This window comes from Dama dama, chromosome 19 (assembly GCF_033118175.1).
Source record: "Dama dama isolate Ldn47 chromosome 19, ASM3311817v1, whole genome shotgun sequence".
Classification (NCBI taxonomy): Eukaryota; Metazoa; Chordata; class Mammalia; order Artiodactyla; family Cervidae; genus Dama; species Dama dama.
In genome coordinates this window covers 50,602,612-50,626,505 of record NC_083699.1, presented here as the reverse complement: position 1 = coordinate 50,626,505, position 23,894 = coordinate 50,602,612, and the positions used below count along the sequence as shown (strand labels likewise).

The 23,894-nt window shown below is 43.0% G+C and overlaps 1 protein-coding gene across 6 annotated transcripts in view; it reads right to left on the bottom strand.

The window, feature by feature from the left end:
* Positions 1 to 23,894, bottom strand: part of MYLK (myosin light chain kinase) — a 280,134-nt gene that overhangs the window by 118,610 nt on the left and 137,630 nt on the right. For all 6 annotated transcript variants that reach the window (XM_061166997.1, XM_061166994.1, XM_061166999.1 and 3 more), the window contains 3 exons: positions 3,674 to 3,722; positions 2,389 to 2,554; positions 1,303 to 1,468 (listed from right to left, as the gene is read on the bottom strand). In XM_061166997.1, the coding sequence (XP_061022980.1) occupies positions 1,303 to 1,468; positions 2,389 to 2,554; positions 3,674 to 3,722 (381 nt within the window). The remainder of the gene's footprint in view (positions 1 to 1,302; positions 1,469 to 2,388; positions 2,555 to 3,673; positions 3,723 to 23,894) is intronic.

The window sequence follows — 23,894 nt, the reverse complement described above, 5'->3', positions numbered from 1 at the left end:
CTTTAATTCAGCGCTGGAGAAAGTAGAGGAGAGAGACTAAAATGGTAGGGTCCTGAGACAGTAGTGAGTTGTGAAGTCAGAGCCTATGGTCAGAAAAAGGGTTTTTTTTCCTTAATGAAGTAGAAGAGAAGAGAAAATGCCAGCATGTATTGTATATAACACTCAGGATTGTTTCATGAAACTGGTTTCAGTAATATATGTGCATATGTATTTGTATTTGTATATGTATATGTTTATATATATTGGGCTTCCCTGGTGGCTCAGATGGTAAAGAATCTGTCTGCAATGTGGAAAACTTGGGTTAGATTCCTGGGTTGGGAAGATCCCCGGAGGAGGGCATGGCAACCCACTCCAGTATTCTTGCCTGGAGAATCCCCATGGACAGAGGAGCCTGGCAGGCTACAGTCCATGGGGTCATAAAGAGTTGGACATGACTGAGCAACTAAGCATACACATAGATACACACACACACACACACACATCCTGGGTTGCAATGTAAAATAAATTTGTTTCTGTGGGCAGTAAAAACACTTGGGCCAAAAATGTGAAGAGAGCAAGGACGGATACTTTCTGAGGAAGGAAGGAGATGGAGAAGAGGAAAGTCATAGAAGTGACAAGGGTAAGAGGGAGAAGAGAGAGTGAGGGTTGTTTTACTCCCTGATCCATAAATCCCAACCCACTCAAGGTTCTCACTCAAATGGAGTAACCTCAGTCATCCTTCCTGTCCATACATCCCAGTTTCCCCAGGCTGGACTTGGCAGAACCAAGGGGAATGGAATGGAGAGTCATACACAGAGAGATTTCAAGAGAAGGGCTAACTGGGGCTGATGACTGTATCAAGGAAGAGACAGGGGCCAAAGCTGGTCTGAAATGCCCAGTCCTGTGAGAAGGGAAGAATTAAGTTGAGGGAGCACCTAATCTGAAGGACAGGGTGGACACTGAGATAAATTTTAGGCTGGGTAAGTATGAGGTGATGGGAAGACACTAGCAATGTGCACTCTTCCAAAAGGCAATTAGAACTGTAAATAAAAAAGGAGTCTGAGCAAAAAGGAAAAACTGAACCCAGGTGTGCAGACACAGGTGAAGTATCTTCCTCCTTGGCTGCGTCTGTGCTACTCACCCACCCATTCTTCTGATTCAAGATGCTGACCTGGGGACGGATACCCGAGTACATAAGTGTGACATGTGTAACCACAGATGTGTAATGAACAAGCAGCTCCTTATAGGTCCTTTAGGGACCCCGGAAGGGACAGTTCTGCAATAGCCCTCCCACAGCCCTTGGATGGAGAGCTTGGACCATACCTTGGATGGAAAGCTCAGCAGACATGGAGGCCTTCCCTGACCCATTCACCACCATGCACGTGTACACTCCCACATCATCTCGGGTGACCTCGTGGATTTCCAGGACTTGCATCCCATTCTTCTCGGACATAGACACACGGGCACTGGGCTGCAGGGGAACATCTCCCTGTGGACGGCACAGGCAGTTTGGTCAGAGAAACTGCTCACCTTTCAGCTCTGTCCTGTCTCCTGCCAATCCACATGGGACAGACACCAGGCTGGGCAGCAGGGCCCTCTGCTCTGGGCTCTGTCATCATGCTCGGAGAGCAGCCTGAGGGCCACCCAAGGGCCCTGACTGCTGTATGGATGCACTATGGTGTTCCGTCCAGTTGAGAGCAGATGCATGGAATCTATTTGAAAGGAGCCCGAGTTTGAGGTAGAAAATTCTACATTCCTCACTTTAGTTCTCCTTTTCCTCCGTCTTCCTTTTATAGATGTTCCAGGGTCAGAACAGGAGAATCAGGACACAGGGAAAAGGCACCCCATCGCTCATTTTTATCCAGGAGTTCCACCCATGAAAAACCTACTCTCCCTGGCTTTGATCTCCTCACTGCCCTGTTTACACCCACTCCTCCCCCACTCCCCAGCTTCCTCACCTCTGTCTTCACAATGTCTAGCCCCAGTGATTTATAAAGCACTCCCACATGGAGCCTCCCAACAGTATTTTGAGGTTGGTGGTACTATCTCTGCCTCACAGATAAGGAAACCCTGGTTCTAAAAGACCAATGTCTTGCCCAGCATCACATGCTCTGTGAATCAGGGAGCTATGGCTTGAAATCAGCCCCAGATTTCAAAGTCCACTATCTTGACATGGTCAGGTCTGTCTTGACTCAGAAGTTTTATGCTGTTCTGTGAGTGTGTGGATTACAGGACATTGTGGGCTGAGTGACAGGGAGAGTATGCGAACAGGGGCAAGAACAGGCATGGCTACCAAACACAGGGGAAACTCGAGGGCCATCTACAGTTGAAGTGGCAGGGACTGATTGGGAAGACAGACTCCTGCTAGCCCAGGGATCTCACTCAGAATCAGGACAGATAGAACCCTACCTTGAGCCAGGTGACCTGTGGCTGGGGCCGGCCAGTGATCTTGCAGGAGAACCGCCCCATCTGTCCTTCTCTGACCACTGCTCGGCCCAGCTTGGTAGCAAATTTTGGTGGACATTCTCCCCAGATGCTAGGACGGGTCTCCACAGCAGGGGCTGCAAATCTGTCCCTGGGAAAAGATCAGCAGGAAATCCATAGCAATGCAGATCCTTTTCTGTCTGTCCCCACCCAAGTCACTTAAGATGAGCTCAGAAACCAGCAAAGGGAAACCTTCCCAATTCTGTGGCTCAGATACATTCCTGGAAAATATCTGTGGCACCAAAACCTATTTCCTCTACCTCCTGAGCGTGCGGCTAGTCTTCATTTACTAGTCCCTTGAATTTGTGCTCCTCCTCCCGCTCAGTTACTCAGTCATGCTAAACTCTTTGTGACCCCATGGACTGTAGCCCGCCAGGCTCCTCTGTCCATGGAATTTTCCAGGCAAGAATATTGGAGCGGGTTGCTATTTCCTACTACAGGAGATCTTCCTGACCCAGGGATTGAACCCATGTCTCTTGCAACTTTTGCATTGGCAGGTGGATTCTTTATCACTGAGTCACCTGGGAAGTTCATTGAATATAGGTACACCTGAGTTCTACTGAGCTCTGGCCAAAGCCTAGGTTTTGGCCAACAGACTGTGAACAGAAAGCAGAAGCACTATGTGCCACTTTTAGGCTGGACCGTTCAAAACCTCTCGTGTGATTCTCTTCTGGCTAGATGCAGAGAGTTCTGCCGAAGAGATGATGGAGCCACAAAACAGAAGGAGCCTGGGTCCCTGAAATTTAGCTGGAAGGTTCTCCACTTGTCTGAGAAAATATGAACTGATTTTGCTTGAATAAGAAATAAACTTCCCTTGTGTTAAGCCTTTGTGATTTAGGGGCTTGTTTGTTATAGCAGCCATTTTTACTTACCCTTGCCAGTATAGGTTTACTTGCCAAAAGAAAAGTCACATATTGACTGCCTCGTCTAAGTCTGCTTATTTTAGGTCTTCTGACTCTGGTCTTGGTTATTAGAGACTCCTGCAGACTATGGCCACATAGCCCACTTGCATTTAGCAGCTGGACCAAAGGAGCGATCCACAGAGGCCACAGGGTCGGGAGGGGCTGTGTGAATGACATGTCACACCCCAGTAGGCTCCTGCTTTAGTTATAACCTGGGATGCTTGAGAAAACTTGCTCCCCAGGCTGTTGTGCCAAGGCAACAGGAGCCAATCCAGCCCTTACCCTGGGTTGAACACCCCAGAACTTACCCCAAGGCTTTGGAAACAACAGGCTGACCAGGCTTCTTCACAGAGCTCCCTGCAAGTAGGAAACAAAGAGAAAGAGGCTTGAAGAGCCAAGTCTGAGCTACCAACTTGGAGCAACAAAAGTCAGGGAGTCAACAAGGAGTATGGGGTGAGATAATGATGGTAACAGTTCACCCTGATTGAGGCTGTACTGGGTCAGGCTCTATGGTGGTTACTTTACATATATCATTGCATGGATTTCCTGTAATAATTTAAGCAGACTGGTATCACATCATCCTGCTATATTTTTTAAACTGGTGGGAAAAAATGAGATTCAGAGATGTGAAGTCACCCTCTTGAGTCACAGAACCAGTAATTGTACAGGAAAGCATCCCAGTCTGCCTGTTCTAGAACACTCCACCATTCTGCTGAGCAGTTATATGTTCTTGGACCTTCCACTTTGGGGATGTTCTGTGGAAATTAGGACCTCTCCAGAAAAGGAGCCAATGGAATGCAGCAGGGAGATGCATATGCATCACTCTTGCCAAGTCCATTCCCATCTGACCCAATCACCACCCCACTTAAGGCCCAGCAAATAGCTGTATCTGTCCAGCTGGAACAAGCAGATCACTGGAGAGGAGCTCCAATGAAGCCAGTACCTCCCAGGACAGGCACCAGCAGGACAATGGGCACTGCTGGTCCGCAGTGGGGTGCTGCTGTGCTGGGCAGGAAGCAGTTAAACAGCAAACCCAGGTGGCTGGTGTCACCTCCTTTATCTAACTGCTGCTGCTGGGAGGAACAACTCACAATGAGACCAGGAAGTGACCACAGAGTGGAGGGGTATTTTCGAGGAATGGAGAAGGGGAGAGGAGGAAATTTTTGAGATGACAATGGGCTTGAAAGTTGCTATCTTTTTGTGATAGGCTGGGAATGTTTATAAAACCCCACCCAAAGCACTCCTGGGAAGGGTAGAAGTCATTCCCTGATAACAGCAGGCAGCTGCAGTGGGATATCTGCAGGGGGTTTCCTGGAAAAGGGGAGACTTCCTTAAATCCCAGCACGGATCACACATGAATGCATAGGAAAATAGGAGAGAAGGATGAAGCTCATGGCTGAGTACTTTCCTCAGCCACATCTGGTTTAAGGTTACACCAAGATCTCACTGAAAAAGAGTTAATAGCAAACAGTGGCATCACATTCACATCGTGGTTCCATATGGGTTGGCAATTGTTGTACATGTGCTTTCTCTTAATATAACTATTTAGTTAGCTGAGAAAACACTACACATGGACATGACCAGATGGTCAATACCAAAATCAGATTGATTATGTTCTCTGCAGCCAAAGATGGAGAAGCTCTAAACAGTCAGCAAAAACAAGACTGGGAACTGACTGTGGCTCAGATCATGAACTCCTTATTGCCAAATGCAGACTTAAATTGAAGAAAGTAGGGAAAACCACTAGACCATTTAGGTATGACCTAAATCAAATCCCTTACAACTATATAGTGGAAGTGACAAATAGATTCAAGGGATTAGATCTGATAGACAGAGGGCCTGAAGAACTAGGGACGGAGGTTCGGAGGTTCGTGACATTGTACAGGAGGCAGTGATCAAGACCATCCCCAAGAAAAAGATATGCAAAAAGGCAAAATCGTTGTCTGAGAAGGCCTTACAAACAGCTGTGAAAAGAAGAGAAGGGAAAGGCGAAGGAGAAAAGGAAAGATATACCCATTTGAATGCAGAGTTCCAAAGAATAGCAAGGAGAGATAAAGCCTTCCTCAGTGATCAATGCAAAGAAATAGAGGAAAACAATAAAATGGGAAAGACTAGAGATCTCTTCAAGAAAATTAGAGATATCAAGGGAACTTTTCATGTGAATATGGGCACAATAAAGGACAGAAATGGTATAGACCTAACAGAAGCAAAAGATACTAAGAAGAGGTAGCAAGAACACACAGAAGAAGTATACAAGAAAAGATCTTCAGAACCCAGATAATCATGATGGTGTGACCACTTGTCTAGAGCCAGACATCCTGGAACAGGAAGTCAAGTAGGCCTTAGGAAGCATCCCTACGAACAAAGCTAGTGGAAGTGATGGAATTCCAGTTGAGCTATTTCAAATCCTAAAAGATGATGCTGTGAAAGTGCTGCACTCAATATGCCAGCAAATTTGGAAAACTCAGCAGTGGCCACAGGACTGGAAAAGGTCAGTTTTCACTCCATTCCCAAAGAAAGGTAATGCCAAAGAATGCTCAAACTACCGCACAAATGCACTCATCTCACACACTAGCAAAGTAATGCTCAAAATTCTCCAAGCCAGGCTTCAACAATACGTGAACTATGAACTTCCAGATGTTCAAGATGGATTTAGAAAAGGCAGAGGAACCAGAGATCAAATTGCCAACATCCTTTGGATCATCGAAAAAGCAAGAGAGTTCCATAAAAATATCTACTTCTGCTTTATTGACTATGCCAAAGCCTTTGACTGTGTAGACCACAACAAACTATGGAAAATTCTGAAAGAGATGGGAATACCACCTGACCACCTGACCTGCCTCTTGAGCAATCTGTATGCAGGTCAAGAAGCAACAGTTAGAACCAGACATGGAACAACAGACTGGTTCCAAATCGGGAAAGGAGTACGTCAAGGCTATATATTGTCAGTTTGCTTTTAACTTCTATGCAGAGTACATCATGAGAAATGCTGGGTTAGATGAGGCCCAAGCTGGAATCAAGATTGCCAGGAGAAATATCAACAACCTCAGATATGCAGATGACACCACCCTTATGGCAGAAAGTGAAGAAGAACTAAAGAGCCTCTTGATGGAAGTGAAAGAGGGCAGTGAAAAAGCTGGCTTAAAGCTCAACATTCAGAAAACTAAGATCATGGCATCTGATCCCATCACTTCATGCAAATAGATGGGGAATCAGTGGAAACAGTGAGAGACTTTATTTTGGGGGGCTCCAAAATCACTGCAGATGGTGACTGAAGCCATGAAATTAAAAGACACTTGCTCCTTGGAAGGAAAGTTATGACCAACCTAGACAGCACATTAAAAAGCAGAGACATTACTTTGCCAATAAAGGTCCATCTAGTCAAAGCTTTGATTTTTCCAGTAGTCATGTATGGATGTGAGAGTTGGACTATAAAGAAGGCTGAGTACCAAAGAATTGATGCTCTTGAACTATGGTGTTGAGAAAAGACTCTTGAGAGTCCCTTGGACTGCAAGGAGATCCAACCAGTCCATCCTAAAGGAAATCAGTCCTGGGTGTTCATTGGAAGGACTGATGTTGAAGCTGAAACTCCAATACTTTGGCCACCTGATATGAAGAGCTGACTCATTTGTAAAGACCCTGATGCTGGGAAAGACTGACGGCAGGAGGAGAAGGGGATGACAGAGGATGAGATGGTCGGATGGCATCACTGACTCAATGGACATGAGTTTGAGTAGACTCCAGGAGTTGGTGATGGACAGGGAGGCCTAGCATGCTGCACTCCATGGGGTTGCAAAGAGTCAGACATGAATGAGTGACTGAACTGAACTAAACTAGCTGTGTATAATTTTCAGCCCATAATGTGGGTTTAGTACTTCTCATTAGATTCTCTTTTCAAGGTTGAAAGAACTTATAAGCAGATAAAAGGAAAGATCTGTTCAGGGAGGCCAAGATGCTAGATAACATTGGAAGAATACCAACTAGTCAGTTCTTTCAGAAAGTGTCTGAGCACATGAGAATTGTAAGCTTTAAAGATGCTCTCCTCTTAGACCAGCATCTTCCTTTCTGTCTCTCTAGTCAAAGGAAATGATGCTAAAAGTAGGAAAGAAAGTTTACAAAGCTACTCACTGTGGTCTTGTTGGTAATAGTAAATATTGGAAACAGTGCAAATGTCACAGGTTGACAGGGAGATAAGTGGCTCAGTTAAAATGTACAATTAGAATCTTTTTCTGCCACTGAATTATGTTTCAGAATAAATGAAACATTCAGAACTATTTTCAAACATTACAACATGAGCTCCTTAGCACACTCCAGCTGGGCTGTGATCCTCTCCACTCCACTGAGCTCCCTTCTGACCACCACCTTGCTAACCCCATGGTCCAACCTCTTCCCCATCTCACTCAGTAGCACTTGACACCAGGGGCCATCCCCTCCAACACTTTTTCCTCCAGACTCTCCTGCTTTTACCAGGTTGCCTGTTCTCCCTCAACCTCCTTCTTTCCTGGAACTTTATCACCAAGAGCACCTTAGGGCTGAGTCTTGGGTCCTCTCCTCAGCGCTATGGACTCTTCCCTGGGAGGTCTTGGTCCTATGGCTTTAAATAATACCCATAAGCTGATAACTTCCAAACCATATCCTTATCAGAATTTTGTATCCATCAGAGGTAAACACACTAGTTCCCATCACATTATAGGCATTCAAATATTTGTTAAACAAATGAATTTTATGAAAAAAGGAGCAGCATGCAAACTTTTCTAATCAATGTGATCATAAGCAGGTAAAAGTGAAATAAAATACCCAAACATAGTAAAATGACCCAACCATAAATAAAATATAAAATACCCAGAAGAAAATATATCCAAATGTTATAACCTCTTATACACATTCTATCCCCAGCATTAGTCACATGCCAACCACTAAGACTCTCATTTAAAATATCCCTGTACTGAATGGATAAAGAAGATATAATGCGCGCACACACACACACACATAGTGGAATATTACTTAGCCATTAAAAAGAATGAAATAATGTCATTTGCAGCAACATAGATGGACCTACAGATTGTCATGCTGAGTGAAGTAAGTCAAACACACAGAGAGAAATATCATATAATATCCACACACACATATATAGTGGAATATTACTCAGCCATTAAAAAGAATGAAATAATGTCATTTGCAGCAACATAGATGGACCTACAGATTGTCATGCTGAGTGAAGTAAGTCAAACACACAGAGAGAAATATCATATAATATCCCTTATATGTGGAATCTAAAAAGAAGTGATACAAATGAACTCATTTACAAAACAGAAAATGACTGATAGACTTGAAAATGAACTTATGGTTACCAGCAGGGGGAAGAATGAGAGAAAGAGATAGTTTGGGAGTTTGGGATGGACATGTACACACTGCTATATTTAAAATGGATAACCAACAAGTTTCTACTATATAGCACACTCTGCTCAATGTTATGTGGCAGCTTGGATGGGAGGGGAGTTTGAGGGAGAATGGATACATGTATATGGCTGAGTAACTTTGTTTTCCACCTGAAACTATCACAACATTTGTTAATCAGCTGTACACATATATAAAATTAAAAGTTTAAAATAAAATATCTCTGTACCATTCACTGCACTTATAACATTATACTGTACCACTCATTTCATGCTGTTAAAAATTAGACTGACCAACGGATGAATGGATAAACAATGTAAGGTCTCTCTATACAATGAAATGCTATTCAGTCATACAAAGGAATAAAGTGATGACACATGCTACATACAGATTAACCTTGAAAAATTATGCTAAGTGGAAAAAGTCAGACATACACAAAATATATGATTCCATTTGTATGAAATGTTCAGAAGAGGCAAATCCACAGAGACAGAAAGCAGATGAGTATGTGCTAGGGGCTGGAGGAGGGGGAAGGAGAGTGACTGCTCAGTGGGTGTGGGGTTTCTGTTTGGGATGATGGAAAGCTTTGGAGCTAGACAGTGCTGGCAGCTGCACGCCATTGTGAATGTACTTAATGCCATTGAATTGTACACTTTAAAATTGTTTAAATGGCAAATTTAATGTAATGTGTATTTTATCACAATAAAAGAAGTTAGACTAAGCATCTTTAAAACTCTTGGGAGCCAAATGTCTTAATCCAAAAGTTAAAATTCCTTTACTCCTTAAAAAAAAAGAAAATAAAGTAAAAATATGGCATTTCCTCAAAGAGTAACAAAAGAATGCTGTTTGGAGGTACTTGTATATCAGAGTAAGAGCAGTTTATGGTACAATCCAAAGGTAACATATAAAGAAGTCAGCTAAAAATGGAATTGAGGAATGCTTATTTTAATGTGTGTCAACACCAAAGACATACATCAAAGCAAAAAGAGAATTTGGACTAAAATAGCTAACAAGGTCTATTTATAGGCAAAAATTTGAAGCTGCAAATTGTCAGATAAGGCAAAATTAATTTTGTGAAAGTATGAAAATCTGGCAGAACAGCAAGGTTATGTTAAAAAAAAAAAAAAAAAGGAAAAGAGTGGAAAGGGGATTAAGGTAGAAATGCCAAAAATAGAAGAGTAAGTTAAGAGAATTGATGAAGACAGGATCAAGTTAGTGAGAGGGAAAAAAAGGCACCGAAGGTATTTAAACAGTAATTTCAGATTTTTCAAGGATGAGTAAAAGAGAATACTGGTAGGTTTAAGGAGTGAAAAGTTCAACAGTGGAGGGACCTAGCACTTTTTGTCTAAGGCTGAGTAGACACAGAGAATGCTGCTGAAAAGGGTAATAATGTAATCATGATAGTAAAAAGAAGAAATGCTTCTAAAAACATGTGGTGATACAATTTATTATCTAAACAGGGTCTCTGGACAATGAAAGGGGCATATTTAATAATTCTGCCAGGACAACAGGAATAAATCAGGACTGTTCCAGGCAAACCAGGGAGCAGTCACCCTACTTGTAGGCAACTTCAAAGTAGATACTGAGGATTGCTTAAAATAGTGGTTCTTCACTCAATCAGAACATGTGCCCACTTTTTATAACATGTATTTAGCAAGGTCCCCTGTGCCATGCTGAATCAATATTTGAAACTAACCATCTATCTATATAAGTTCAAAGAGAAAACAAATGTAAAACCCTAAGTAAAAGATTAAGGAGAAATAAAAAGAAGGTAAATTATAATAATATTTATTTCAATATAAAATTTCAATATTGAACATCAACAGATGTTCAAGTATGACTATTTCAAAATGTAAATGCTCAGGCACATTAGAAGACATAACAAAACAGATGCCTGCACTGACTCATATGCATGTTTGGATTTAAAGGTGAATGATCACAAAACACTGTATAGTCATGGAAATAAAGGAACAAAGGTATACAGGTGGACACCAGAATAAAAAGTAGTGTTAGCAATGTTATATGTCAACTGTATCTCAATAAAGAGAAAAAATAAGAAAAAAATATAGCAAAAAGAAAAAGCAATGTTAGGATAAATAACAGAGCACTCATATTATAAAACAAAAAAAGCATGAGCCCTTTCATCTTTCAGTAATTCGCCAAAATGACCAACACAAAGGGAAAGAGGAGGGCACCCGCTACATGTTCTCTAGGCCTTTTAGAAAACATGGAGTTGTACCTTTGGCCACATACATGTGAATCTACAAGAAGGGTGATATTGTAGATATTAAGCGAATGGGTACTATTCAAAAAGGAATGCCCCACAAATGTTACCATGGCAAAACTGGGAGAGTCTACAATGTTACCCAGCATGCTGTTGAACAAACAAGTTAAGGGCAAGATTCTTGCCAAGAGAATTAATGTGCATATTGAGCATATTATTAAGCATTCTATGAGCCGAAATAGCTTCCTGAAACATGTGAAGGAAAATTATCAGAAAAAGAAGGAAGCCAAAGAGAAAGGGACTTGGGTTCATCTGAAGTGCCAGCCTGCTCCACCCAGAGAGGCATACTTCGTGAGGACCAGTGGAAAGGAACCCAAACTGTTGGAGCCCATTCCCTATAAATTCATGGTCTGATGGGCGTAAAAATAGACCTAGACTGTAAAAAAAAAAAGAAAGAAAGAAAGAATGAAACCTTAAAAGAAGATAACATAGCAAGACAAGTTACAGACCACTGAAGTGGAAAAAATGGGGGGAAAATGGCTGTAAGTGTGGTGTCAAAACAGTTTTCTGCTATATGACATGGGATCCTTGAGACCTCATCTGTACTAAAACGCAGATTCAGTCCCTATTATGCATAAGGCATTAACTAGGGCTTCAGCCAGTAGACTGATGTGTGTAATAAAAACTAGACTAAAACTTGAGCCTTAAGAGAAAGACAAAGTGCTTCAAAGATGGGGGAGGGGACATTCCAGTGCAGGGCCTGCTGAAGATCTTGAATTTCAGTTTAAAGGTAGAAATCCTCACTGGACGATTTGAAGGGTGGGACTGATAAAGTCCCCTTTGATTTACAATGGGGTATGTGTGGAACCAGGGAGACAAGCTGGGAATCTGTGCAACAGGACAGAGATGATGGGCTGGAATGGCGGCAGTGGGGACAAACCAGCTGGCCCAGCAGGATCTGGTGATGGGCTGGGGAAGGGAAGGGAGGGAGAGCTTCAGGATGACCAGGTGGCTGGGCTGCCTTCCTTCCCAAGAAGGTTTGTGGTGTCACCTGTCAAAGTTTTAGCTGTGTCTTCCAGGAGTCATGAAAGTCCTGACCATAAATGTTAACAGGCTTCTCCCAGGGGCTGCCTGTCCCTGTATAAGCAGGGGCCTCACCCCATATAAACGGTTCACTCTACTGCCTCCAATCAGTCAGTGAGTTTGGAGGTCACTGCCACACCACAGTGCATTCTCCACGGAAGGTACACATGTGCATTATTCTTATACAATGACACTCAGTAACAAGTAGTTGACCCTTGAAGAACATGGGGTTTGGGGGCATTGACCCCAAAGTAGAAGATTCACATACTGTTAATCTGTCTCAAAAACGCAAGAACTGATACATGACTCACCCAAGGGGAGTAAGTTGAAATGACTTGTACAGAACTGGGACTTAAACCCTAGTTCTTTCGATTTGATTATTGTGATCTCTAATCGAAGACAAACTTTGCCCCACACTTAATTAAATGAAAATACAGGTACTATTTATTGAAAAAAATCCATGTATAAATGGGCCCACACATTTCAAACTTGTGTTTTCAAGAGTCAGCTGTTCATCCTTCCATAAGGCTAAGGAGGTCATCCCATGATGTCAAGTAGACATTTCAGGAGTTCTGTTTGGGTCCCCAGGAATTGATGAACTAAAGAACCAATTCTTCCTCAAGGGGTTGAAATAAAACATTCACCACTTAGAAGATAAACTACTTCCCAGTCGTTGATGGATAAGGTAGTCATATCCTACTCAGTGAGTTCAAAGGAGTAGTGACCTGAAGTTTCATTTTGGAGGGAGGAATAATTCAATAAATGGCAACCAGTGATCTCTAAGTTGTCTTAAATAAGTACTCTGAAAAGGATTTAGATCCTCTAAAGAGAGAAAATGGCTATTTCCTTTAGAGTCTTCTTTCTTTTTTTTTATTTTTATTTTTTTTGGGTTTTGTCATACATTGATATGAATCAGCCATAGATTTACACGTATTCCCCATCCCGATCCCCCCTCCCACCTCCCTCTCCACCCGATTCCTCTGGGTCTTCCCAGTGCACCAGGCCGGAGCACTTGTCTCATGCATCCCACCTGGGCTGGTGATCTGTTTCACCATAGATAGTATACATGCTGTTCTTTTGAAACATCCCACCCTCACCTTCTCCCACAGAGTTCAAAAGTCTGTTCTGTATTTCTGTGTCTCTTTTTCTGTTTTGCATATAGGGTTATCATTACCATCTTTCTAAATTCCATATATATGTGTTAGTATGCTGTAATGTTCTTTATCTTTCTGGCTTACTTCACTCTGTATAAGGGGCTCCAGTTTCATCCATCTCATTAGAACTGGTTCAAATGAATTCTTTTTAACGGCTGAGTAATATTCCATGGTGTATATGTACCACAGCTTCCTTATCCATTCACCTGCTGATGGGCATCTAGGTTGCTTCCATGTCCTGGCTATTATAAACAGTGCTGCGATGAATATTGGGGTGCACATGTCTCTTTCAGATCTGGTTTCCTCAGTGTGTATGCCCAGAAGTGGGATTGCTGGGTCATATGGCAGTTCTATTTCCAGTTTTTTAAGAAATCTCCACACTGTTTCCCATAGCGGCTGTACTAGTTTGCATTCCCACCAGCAGTGTAAGAGGGTTCCCTTTTCTCCACACCCTCTCCAGCATTTATTGCTTGTAGACTTTTGGATAGCAGCCATCCTGACTGGCGTGTAATGGTACCTCATTGTGGTTTTGATTTGCATTTCTCTAATAATGAGTGATGTTGAGCATCTTTTCATGTGTTTGTTAGCCATCTGTATGTCTTCTTTGGAGAAATGTCTGTTTAGTTCTTTGGCCCATTTTTTGATTGGGTCATTTATTTTTCTGGAATTGAGCTTCAGGAGTTGCTTGTATATTTTTGAGATTAATCCTTTGTCTGTTTCTTCATTTGCTATTATTTTCTCCCAATCTGAGGGCTGTCTTTTCACCTTACTTATAGTTTCCTTTGTAGTGCAAAGGACACCACGAACCTAAGGACACCTTATCTTTGACAAAGGAGGCAAGGATATACAATGGACAAAAGACAACCTCTTTAACAAGTGGTGCTGGGAAAACTGGTCAACCACTTGTAAAAGAATGAAACTAGAACACTTTCTAACACCATACACAAAAATAAACTCAAAATGGATTAAAGATCTAAATATAAGACCAGAAACTATAAAACCCCTAGAGGAGAACATAGGCAAAACACTCTCCGACATAAATCACAGCAAGATCTTCTATGACCCACCTCCCAGAATATTGGAAATAAAAGCAAAACTAAACAAATGGGACCTAATGAAACTTAAAAGCTTTTGCACTACATAGAGTCTTCTTTCTGAGGCCAAGACTCCCAGGCATCCCAGCTCACTTCTCAAGAGTTACTTTCCACTGTGATTCCCCCCTCCAAACACCAAGCCAAGTAGCAGGCATTCCCTTTAGCACTTAAGTCATAAAGACTGATTCTATAAAAATTTATCAGAAAGGAAATAAAGAGAAAGTCATCTCTGGTTTGAGCTCCTCCTCATTTGTGGGTCTGATGTGGTGGGAATAATTTGGTTGCAGCTACTATATGGATGTCTGATCAGAAACCACCCAGTGGGCAAGTGTAGTGTATGGGAAGGTTATTTTCAGCATGGTTCTGGAGAAATTCATTGTACTAATAAGCAACCCATTTTTGCTCAGAATTACACAAAATGCTGCTGCTGCTGCTGCTAAGTCACTTCAGTCACATCCGACTCTGCACAACCCCACAGATGGCAGCCCACCAGGCTCCCCCGTCCCTGGGATTCTCCAGGCAAGAACACTGGAGTGGGTTGCCATTTCCTTCTCCAATGCATGAAAGTGAAAAGTGAAGATGAAGTCGCTCAGTCGTGTCCGACTCTTTGCGACCCCATGGACTGCAGCCTACCAGGCTCCTTCGTCCACTGGATTGGTGTATCAAACACGGAACATGTGAAAAATCTGTGATCATGTGTGGTAGAAATTCATGTGTTCAGAAAAATAAAAATAAGTTAGAAGATTCATGAAGCAGAAGTAAGCACATAGTATATCTGTTCTTCTAACTGTAGCTAAGGGGAGCAGTGGTCTGTAACTTATCTTGCTATGTTATCTTCTTTTAAGGTTTCATTCTTTCTTTCTTTCTTTTTTTTTTTTTTTACAGTCTAGGTCTTTATTTTTACCCCCATCAGGCCATGAATTCATAGGGAATGGCCTCCAACAGTTCGGGTTCCTTTCCTTTCACCTGGAGAGCTACATGAAGTATGAAAATGGAAAAGCAACGATTAAGGGCAGAACCATCCACTCATACTCTGGAATGGATATGACTCTACAAATTACCTGGCCTCATGCTCCAGACCTCCCACGATCTCCTCCCAATCTCTCCTTCAGCTTTATTTCCCACTATCTCTGCTCCTGCCCGACCCTCCACTCCAGGCCTTAATTCTCTCCACTGTTCTCCCATCCCTATCATCAGAATCACACTCTGCCATCCAAACAGCATCCATCTGACCTGCTCCTCCAGGACTAACCAAGTCCTTCCTCCACCAAGAAGACATCACAGGCCATTTCAGCCTCCAGATATCTCGTCCTCCTCTAAGCTTACAGAGCTGATGTGCCAATCGTTTGGCAGATAAACCAATGCTGTCTCATGACTGGGGTTGTGTTTTGACTTAGCTTTCAACATGTCTGGGTCTTATCTGACCAACCAGGTTCTTGCAGAAAGGATCTGACAAAGTATTTTGTCTCCCACATAGCACCACACAAAGTCAGCACTTCCTAAATGCATCCTGATGTTGTTGCCTAATCGTCACATAACGATGAAATATGAGGTCAAGAAAGTCAGTCTCTTGAGCACAATTACCAAGTCTTGTTGCTCTTAGATAACAGCACAAAGTTAGCACATGCAATAAAGTTTGATGAATGAAGAAGAGGCTAGGACTACAAGCAACAGGAAAGTATGCGGGGGTTGGGGTGGAGATGGGAGAACCGGATGGAGGAGTAAGAGATGAGGAGAAAAGATGGCACCATCAAGAGTAAAAACTGGGCCAGTCAGCGGTGCTGGTATATATTTCAGAGGCAAACTGGAAGGTGGAAACAGCTGAGGGAGGGAGACAAGGATTTGGAAATCATCCTTCAAGAACAGAATGAGACTGAGACATTGGTCATCTAACTTTTCCAGGTAGCAAATATGTGAGCCTCTGCCAAGGCAGTCTTGACACACAAATGTTTAACAATGAGACTGTAGGGGCAAAAAGAATAGTTTTATCTCTACCACATTTATATATTTAACTTTGATGAGATAGAAAAGGACAAAAATTCAGAGCATTTTAATATTCTGACTGGGTAAGAAAAAAAATAGGGCATATACACCTGCAAAAAGGAGAGTGATCGGGGATGTTATGGACTGAAAAGAGTTTATAAAGAGTATAAATGGGAAACATAATTCAGTCCAGTCCGGCCGCTCAGTCGTGTCCGACTCTGCGACCCCGTGAATCGCAGCGCGCCAGGCCTCCCTGTCCATCAGCAACTCCCGGAGTTTGCCCAAACTCATGTCCATCGAGTCGGTGACGCCATCCAGTCGTCTCATCCTCTGTCGTCCCCTTCTCCTCCTGCCCCCAATCCCTCCCAGCATCAGGGTCTTTTCCAATGAGTGAACTCTTTGCATGAGGTGGCCAAAGTATTGGAGTTTCAGCTTCAGCATCAGTCCTTCCAGTGAACACTCAGGGCTGATCTCCTTTAGGATGGACTGGTTGGATCTCCTTACAGTCCAAGGGACTCTCAAGAGTCTTCTCCAACACCACAGTTCAAAAGCATCTGTTTTTCGGTGCTCAGCTTTCTTCACAGTCCAACTCTCACATCCATACACGACCATGGGAAAAATCATAGCCTTGACTAGATGGACCTTTGTTGGCAAAGTAATGTCTCTGCTTTTTAATATGCTATCTAGGTTGGTCATAACTTTCCTACAGGTATTTGAAGGAGGTAGAAGATTTAAGTAAAAGAAGATGGTATGAAAGAAGAGAACAACACAACAAAAGGAGAATCATAACAGATGTTCTTGAGGAATACAGTGATTTAAAACTCAGCCACTGTAAATAGACATAGTCTCAAAATATATATTGTCATCAATCTAATTCAATGTGAAAATGAAAGGGATCTGAGAAATCTGTCCCCGAAAAAGGGTAGTAGCAAAAAACATAGTGTACAAGCATTTCCTACAAATCCAAATATCACCAGATAACACTGGGGTCAGCGACACCAGCATAGCTAGGCTAGTGGTCACTAAGGCCACTCTTCCCCCTTGAATTCTGTGACGTGGGGTCACTCTCCTTCTGCTGCCACATTCTAGGTGGCCTGCCACCTGGCTCTGTTTCTCACACACGGTCAGGGAGTACTTAATTCTACTACAAGTTATATTGGTTATCTACTTATAGTCTCTTTCTCAGTAGGAGGTAAACTCCAAGAGGGTGGGGAGCCTATCTGAAATGGGCCTGACCCAGAGAGGAACAGAGTGGTGCACAAGGCTGTGGATAGAGGGACTCACTCTCAGCTCATGGGAGACATTCCAGGATGAGGGACGTGTCCTTGCTTTTCAACAGAGACAAGTGGGGCAGCCTCAGAAACCATCACCTACAGGGCCTTCAGCTTAGGACTGAAACCACATCATCAGCTGTCCTAATTCTCAGGCTTTAGAATTTGGACAGGAATGACACCATCAGGTCTCCTGGTTCTCCATCTTGCTGACTGAAGCTCTTAGGACTTCTTGGCTCCCATAATCGTGACAGCCAATTCCTTGTCATGAATCTTTTTATACACACATACATATGATCTATTCTATTTCTCTGGAGAACTCCAACATATTAGGTATAGGCACTAGCCTACTGGTTCTCAAAGTGTTGGACCCAGTGTGCATCAACCTAGTATCAACACCACTAAGAAACTTTTATAAATGAAAACTCTTCAGCTCATCCTATAGCTACTAACCCAGAAACTCTGGGGCAGAGCCTAGCATTTTGTGGTTTCAGAAGCCCTCCAGGTAATTCTGATGCACGCTCACCTTTGAGAATCACTCATACTAGGATAAATACATCACATCTGTAATGGAACTCTTCCTTACTACTTGACGTGTGATCTGTGGACCAGCCACACGGGCATCACCAGGGGCTGGTTAGAACTACAATGCCAAAGAATGCTCAAACTACCACACAAATGCACTCATCTCACACACTAGCAAAGTAATGCTCAAAATTCTTCAAGCCAGGCTTCAACAATACATGAACCACGAACTTCCAGATGTTCAAGCTGGATTTAGAAAAGACAGAGGAACCAGAGATCAAATTGCCAACACCTGCTGGATCATCAAAAAAGCAAGAGAGTTCCATAAAAATATTTACTTCTGCTTTATTGACTATGCCAAAGCCTTTGACTGTGTAGATCACAACAAACTGTGGAAAATTCTGAAAGAGATGGGAATACCAGACCACCTGACCTGCCTCTTGAGAAACCTGTATGCAGGTCAGAACATACAGGTCAACAGTTAGAACTGGACATGGAACAACAGACTGGTTCCAAATAGGAAAAGGAGTATGTCAAGGCTGTATATTGTCACCCTGCTTATTTAACTTATATGCAGAGTACATCATGCGAAATGCTAGGCTGGATGAAGCCCAAGCTGGAATCAAGATTGCTGGGAGAAATATCAATAACCTCAGATATGCAGATGACACCACCCTTATGGCAGAAAGTGAAGAAGAACTAAAGAGCCTCTTGATGAAAGTGAAAGAGGAGAGTGAAAATGTTGGCTTAAAGCTCAACATTCAGAAAACTAAGATCATGGCATCTGGTCCTATCACTTCATGGCAAATAGATGGGGAAACAGTGGTAACAGTGAGAGACTTTATTTTGGGGGGCTCCAAAATCACTGCGGATGGTGACTGCAGCCATGAAATTAAAAGATGCTTGCTCCTTGGAAGGAAAGTTATGACCAACCTAGACAACACATTAAAAAGCAGAGACATTACTTTGCCAACAAAGATCTGTCTAGTCAAGGCTATGGTTCTTCCAGTAGTCATGTATGGATGTGAGAGTTGGACTATAAAGAAAGCTGGGGGCCAAAGAATTGATGCTTTTGAACTGTGGTGTTAGAGAAGACTCTTGAGAGTCCCTTGGACTGCAAGGAGATCCAACCAGTCCATCCTAAAGGAGATCAGTCCTGGGTGTTCATTGGAAGGACTGATGTTGAAGCTGAAACTCCAATACTTTGGCCACCTGATATGAAGAGCTGACTCATTTGAAAAGACCCTGATGCTGGGAAAGATTGAGGGCAGGAGGAGAAGGGGATGACAGAGGATGAGATGGTTGGATGGCATCACTGACTCAATGGACATGAGTTTGAGTAGACTCCAGGAGTTGGTGATGGACAGGGAGGCCTGGCGTGCTGCAGTCCATGGGGTCACAGGGTTGGACATGACTGAGCGACTGAACTGAACTGAACTGAATTGGTCAGAACTGTAGGCATATGCGCAGCACTCCAGACCTACAGAACCAGAATCTGCGTTTTCACAAGATTCCCCAGGTGATCTGGGTGCCCTTGCATTTGGGTTAAACATGCTTAATGGTGAGTCTGAGCTGTTCTGAGGTTGGATCACCTCTGGGCCAGCCAGTTTGGCTTTCCCTGGGTTCCTGAGCTCAAGTCCTTAAAATTAACCATCTATTGCTTGAAATGACTTAAGTGACTGTCTGGTCCCTGAGACACAAAGGGCCTTCTCAGAGTCAGACCATGGGGTGAGGGGCATATCTCCTCAATTCAGCCCCCCCCCTCACTCTACCCCACGCCCTAGGTTCACACTGTGGAGTGACTGCCCTGGACAAGCCACCACCTTGTTTATACCTGTGGGCTTCTCTTCTCTTTTCTCCATGTAAGCCTTGTTTATCCCTATTCACATGGGAGTTTCTAGAGCTCTGCTGTCTGGTATGGTAGCCATTAGCCACCAGTCATTACTGAGCTCTTGAAATACAGCTGGTTTAAATTAAGATGTGCTACTATGTAAAATATGTTGCAAATGTTAAAGAACATAAAATATCTTAGGAATAATTTTCATATTGATTATATTTTGAAATGATAAATCTTGAATACATTGTATTAAGTAAAATATTTTATCAAAATTGATTTCAACTTAAAAAATGTGGCTACTAGAAAACATAAGACTACACATGTGGCTCACATTATATGTGTGCTAAGTCTTGTCCCATTCTTTGTGACCCAATGAACTGTAGACTGCCAGGCTCCTCTGTCCATGGGATTTCCCCAGTATTATATAGCTGACCCTTTAACAACCTGGGGATTAGGGGTGCCCATCCTCCCCGCAGTGGAAAATCTGTGTATAACTTATAGTCAGCCCTCCATACACATGTAGTTTCTATGTATCTGCAGTTCTACATTGCAGATTTAACCAATATCAGATCATGTAGTAATGTAGTATTTACTACTGAAAAAAATCTCTGTATAATTGGACCTGCAAGGTTCAAACCTGTACTGTTCAAGGATCAACTGTATTTTTCTGGACAGTGTGGGGCTAGAGAACAAGCCATGGACCCTCCATTAGAGAGAAGCTCCCAAGGGGGCAGGCATCACATCTCTCCCTTGCTCTACACAAGCTCTGTGACCAGCTCTCTGGAGGTGGGTGAGCATCAGGGCTGGCTACACAGACCCTTTCCAGGGTTCAGCCTGGGGTTTAATTCCACTGCACAAGGTCATGAATGGTCCTGTCATTAAGATGCTTGCCCTCATGAGGGATACTGCATGTTTCTTGGCCCTGGTTGCTGAAGGAAATCACAGGAGAAAGCTTTCTCTTCCACTCTTCATGCAAGGATTTCCCTCTGTGAGTAGTTCTTAGGATGTTAATGCCAGGTTTGAATCACAAAGCTACCCTTTACTGAGTGCCTGCTATTTGACAGTTCTGTGCTGATCCTTACACAATCCATGGGGCAGTCATTAGCATCTGTTTCTGGGAAAGGAAGTAAGGTTCAAAAGGTTAATTTCTACATAGGTAGAAGTTAGTGGAGGTAAAATCCAAGACCATTGGATAACACTGCCAGCTAAACTTTATCATTAGGGGGTTCAAAAGGCTCCACATATGAATCATACTCTTAATTCCAGAAACTACTCTTTCTAAATAAGAAGCATAAGGAAAAAGCACAGTACATAAAGCTGGTGAGAAGCAGGGGGCGCTGCTGGATTCCCTTTGGGCTAGCATGGCACTATTGACAATTTATCCATGGCATAAGGGACCAGAGTGGATTCTTTCAGGCCTGTGGTCTATGGGGTGGTCCCAAACCACACATGGGCCGAAACTGACCTTTGATGTAGAAGCAAAAGGGAATACAGGGCCATTCACATTTAAAGGGGCTGTGGCCTTTAGGTTATTCTCTATCTCCTAGTGTTAGAAGGAATAAAACATCTTCAGTGGTCTCCCCAAATTAAAGCCAAAGGGGAGGGGGCAGGGTTGAGAGACTTAGAGTTTTCCCATTCTGTTAACAGCTCTCCTGCCTGCTTTCCTTTCCCCTCCTCAAGTACCACGACCTAATAAAACTTTTCCTGCTTAGCTGAGACATCAGATCTAATGTCCTCACTGATGGGAATCAAAAAAAAAAAAAAAAAAGGTTTCATGTGACCTGGGTTGTATATAGCTCCCCAGGTGGCACTAGTGGTAAAGAATCCACTTGCCATTGCAGGAGACTCAAGAGACGGGTTTGATTCCTGAGTCAGGAAGATTCCCCTGGAGAAGGAAATGGTAACCCACTCCAGTATTCTTGCCTGGAAAATCCCATGGACAGAGGAGCCTGGTAGTCTACAGTCCAAGGGGTTGCAAAAGAGTCAGATATGACTGAGCACACATTACACTCCTACCAACTCTATTCCTTTAAAATGGATCATAGAAAACAAGGACTAGTCAGGCTGTAGAGACCAGAGAATTCAAATCCTTTATTCTGCAGAAACAGAGATATGGAATTTAAAGTCACACATTTACTGGCAAAAGTTGGGACCAGAACCTTGGACCTCTGATTCCTCATTTCCCCAGTTCCAAATAGAAAATCAGAAAAGGGATGTTTTAAACATTTCTGTGTCCCCACCCAAATTCATATATTGAAACCCTAATCCCCCCCACCCTCACCCCATGTGGCTGTATTTGGAGACAGGGCCTTTGAAGACAAGACAAAGGTTCAATGAGGTCAAAAGGGTGTGGCCCTAATCCAAGAGCGCTTCCCAAGTGGTGCAGTGGTAAAAAAATCCACCTGCCAATGCAGGAGACGCAAGAGCCAAGGGTTCTATCCCTGGGTCAGGAAGATCCCCTGGAGTAGGAAATGGCAACCTACTCCAGTAAATTACATGAGCAGAGGAGCCCAGAGGACTACAGTCTGTGAGGTTGCTAAGAATTGGACAGGACCGAGCGACTAACACATACACACTTAATCCAATAAGGCTGGTGCCCTTATAAGAAGATCAAGAGACACCAGAGTTATCTCTGCCATGAGAGAACACAGCAGAAAGGTGGCTAGTCAGAAACAGAGCCTTCACCAGAAACCAAATCCTGCTGGACCCTGAGCTTGAACTTCAGCAGCCAAAACTGTGAGAAAATTCATTTCTGTTATTTAAGGCATGCAGTCTGTGGTATTTTGTTATGGCAGCCTGGGCTGAGTAACACAAGAGGATAAAGCAATTTTTATCTGTGGGCCTCAACTCAAGTTTGGGCATGAAAGGTGCATAATGTAGGGGAAAACACAGGACCAGAACTGGCCAAGATAGGGGCCATTCAGAGACTGACTAGGGACCACTTTCCATGTGGAATACCCCAGCCCACAGGTACTAGAGGGCCATTAAAAAAAGAATGAGTCAATTAGTTGAAGAATTTGGGAAAGCATCCAAACTATGCATATCCTGTTCTATGAAACAGCCTGTGTGTCCTTTCATGATGCAAGCAAACAGGAAAAACATTGGCCTGAGTACACCTCACCCCCTTCTGAAACCTTCTCTGGCACATAGTATCCCTTGAAATCAAGGTTGGGAGGACTGTTTCCTGAGAGGAGAAAATGAGTCTGACCCTCTGATTTATAAGCCCTTGGGAAGGGTGGAGGGACACTTGTTATGTTTCTGAGGGTCTGATGAACGCCTACGTCCTTTAAGATGTCAGGCCATTAAGTAGAAGCCAGTGGCCTGAACTGGAAATGTTCTCTCACTGGTGGAGTGTCTTTAGCATGTGAGAGATATACCAGTCACAAAGGAATAGTTTTACTTACGGTCAAATGTTTTCCTGGAACTTTTGAAGTTAATAAAATTTTTTTAAGTACAAAGGAATAATCCTTTTGTTGTTGTTTTAAGTACAACAAAATAATCAGTGTTAACAAGCTGGTATGTTTATCTCCTATATATTTTTTTGAGTTTTACAAAGCTTTTTATGACAGGCATGTATTATTTTATAATGATGATAAAAACATTGCTCATTCTCTAAATAGTTCAGTATCACATGCTAGGAAGTTTTCTAGATGCTGGAGATACAGCAGTAAACAAGATAAAAATCCCTCTTCTAGAACTTCCAGTTAGGGGGTATTTGGATGGAGGAGTAAAACAGGAGACAGTGATGGCCCTGGAAGGAAAAGTTGGGGTGGAGTGAGAGGATGGAGAGCCCTGGGGATGAAGCATCAGAGAGGGTTCTCCAAGGAGGGGACGTCTGAGTAGAGATCTGAAGTAAGTGAGGGGCCAAGTCAGGGGCAGGGCTGTGGAAAGAGCTCTTCTTTACACAGGGAACAGCAGGCGAAGGCCCTGAGGTTTTGCTCAGGGACAAGCAGAGGGCCAG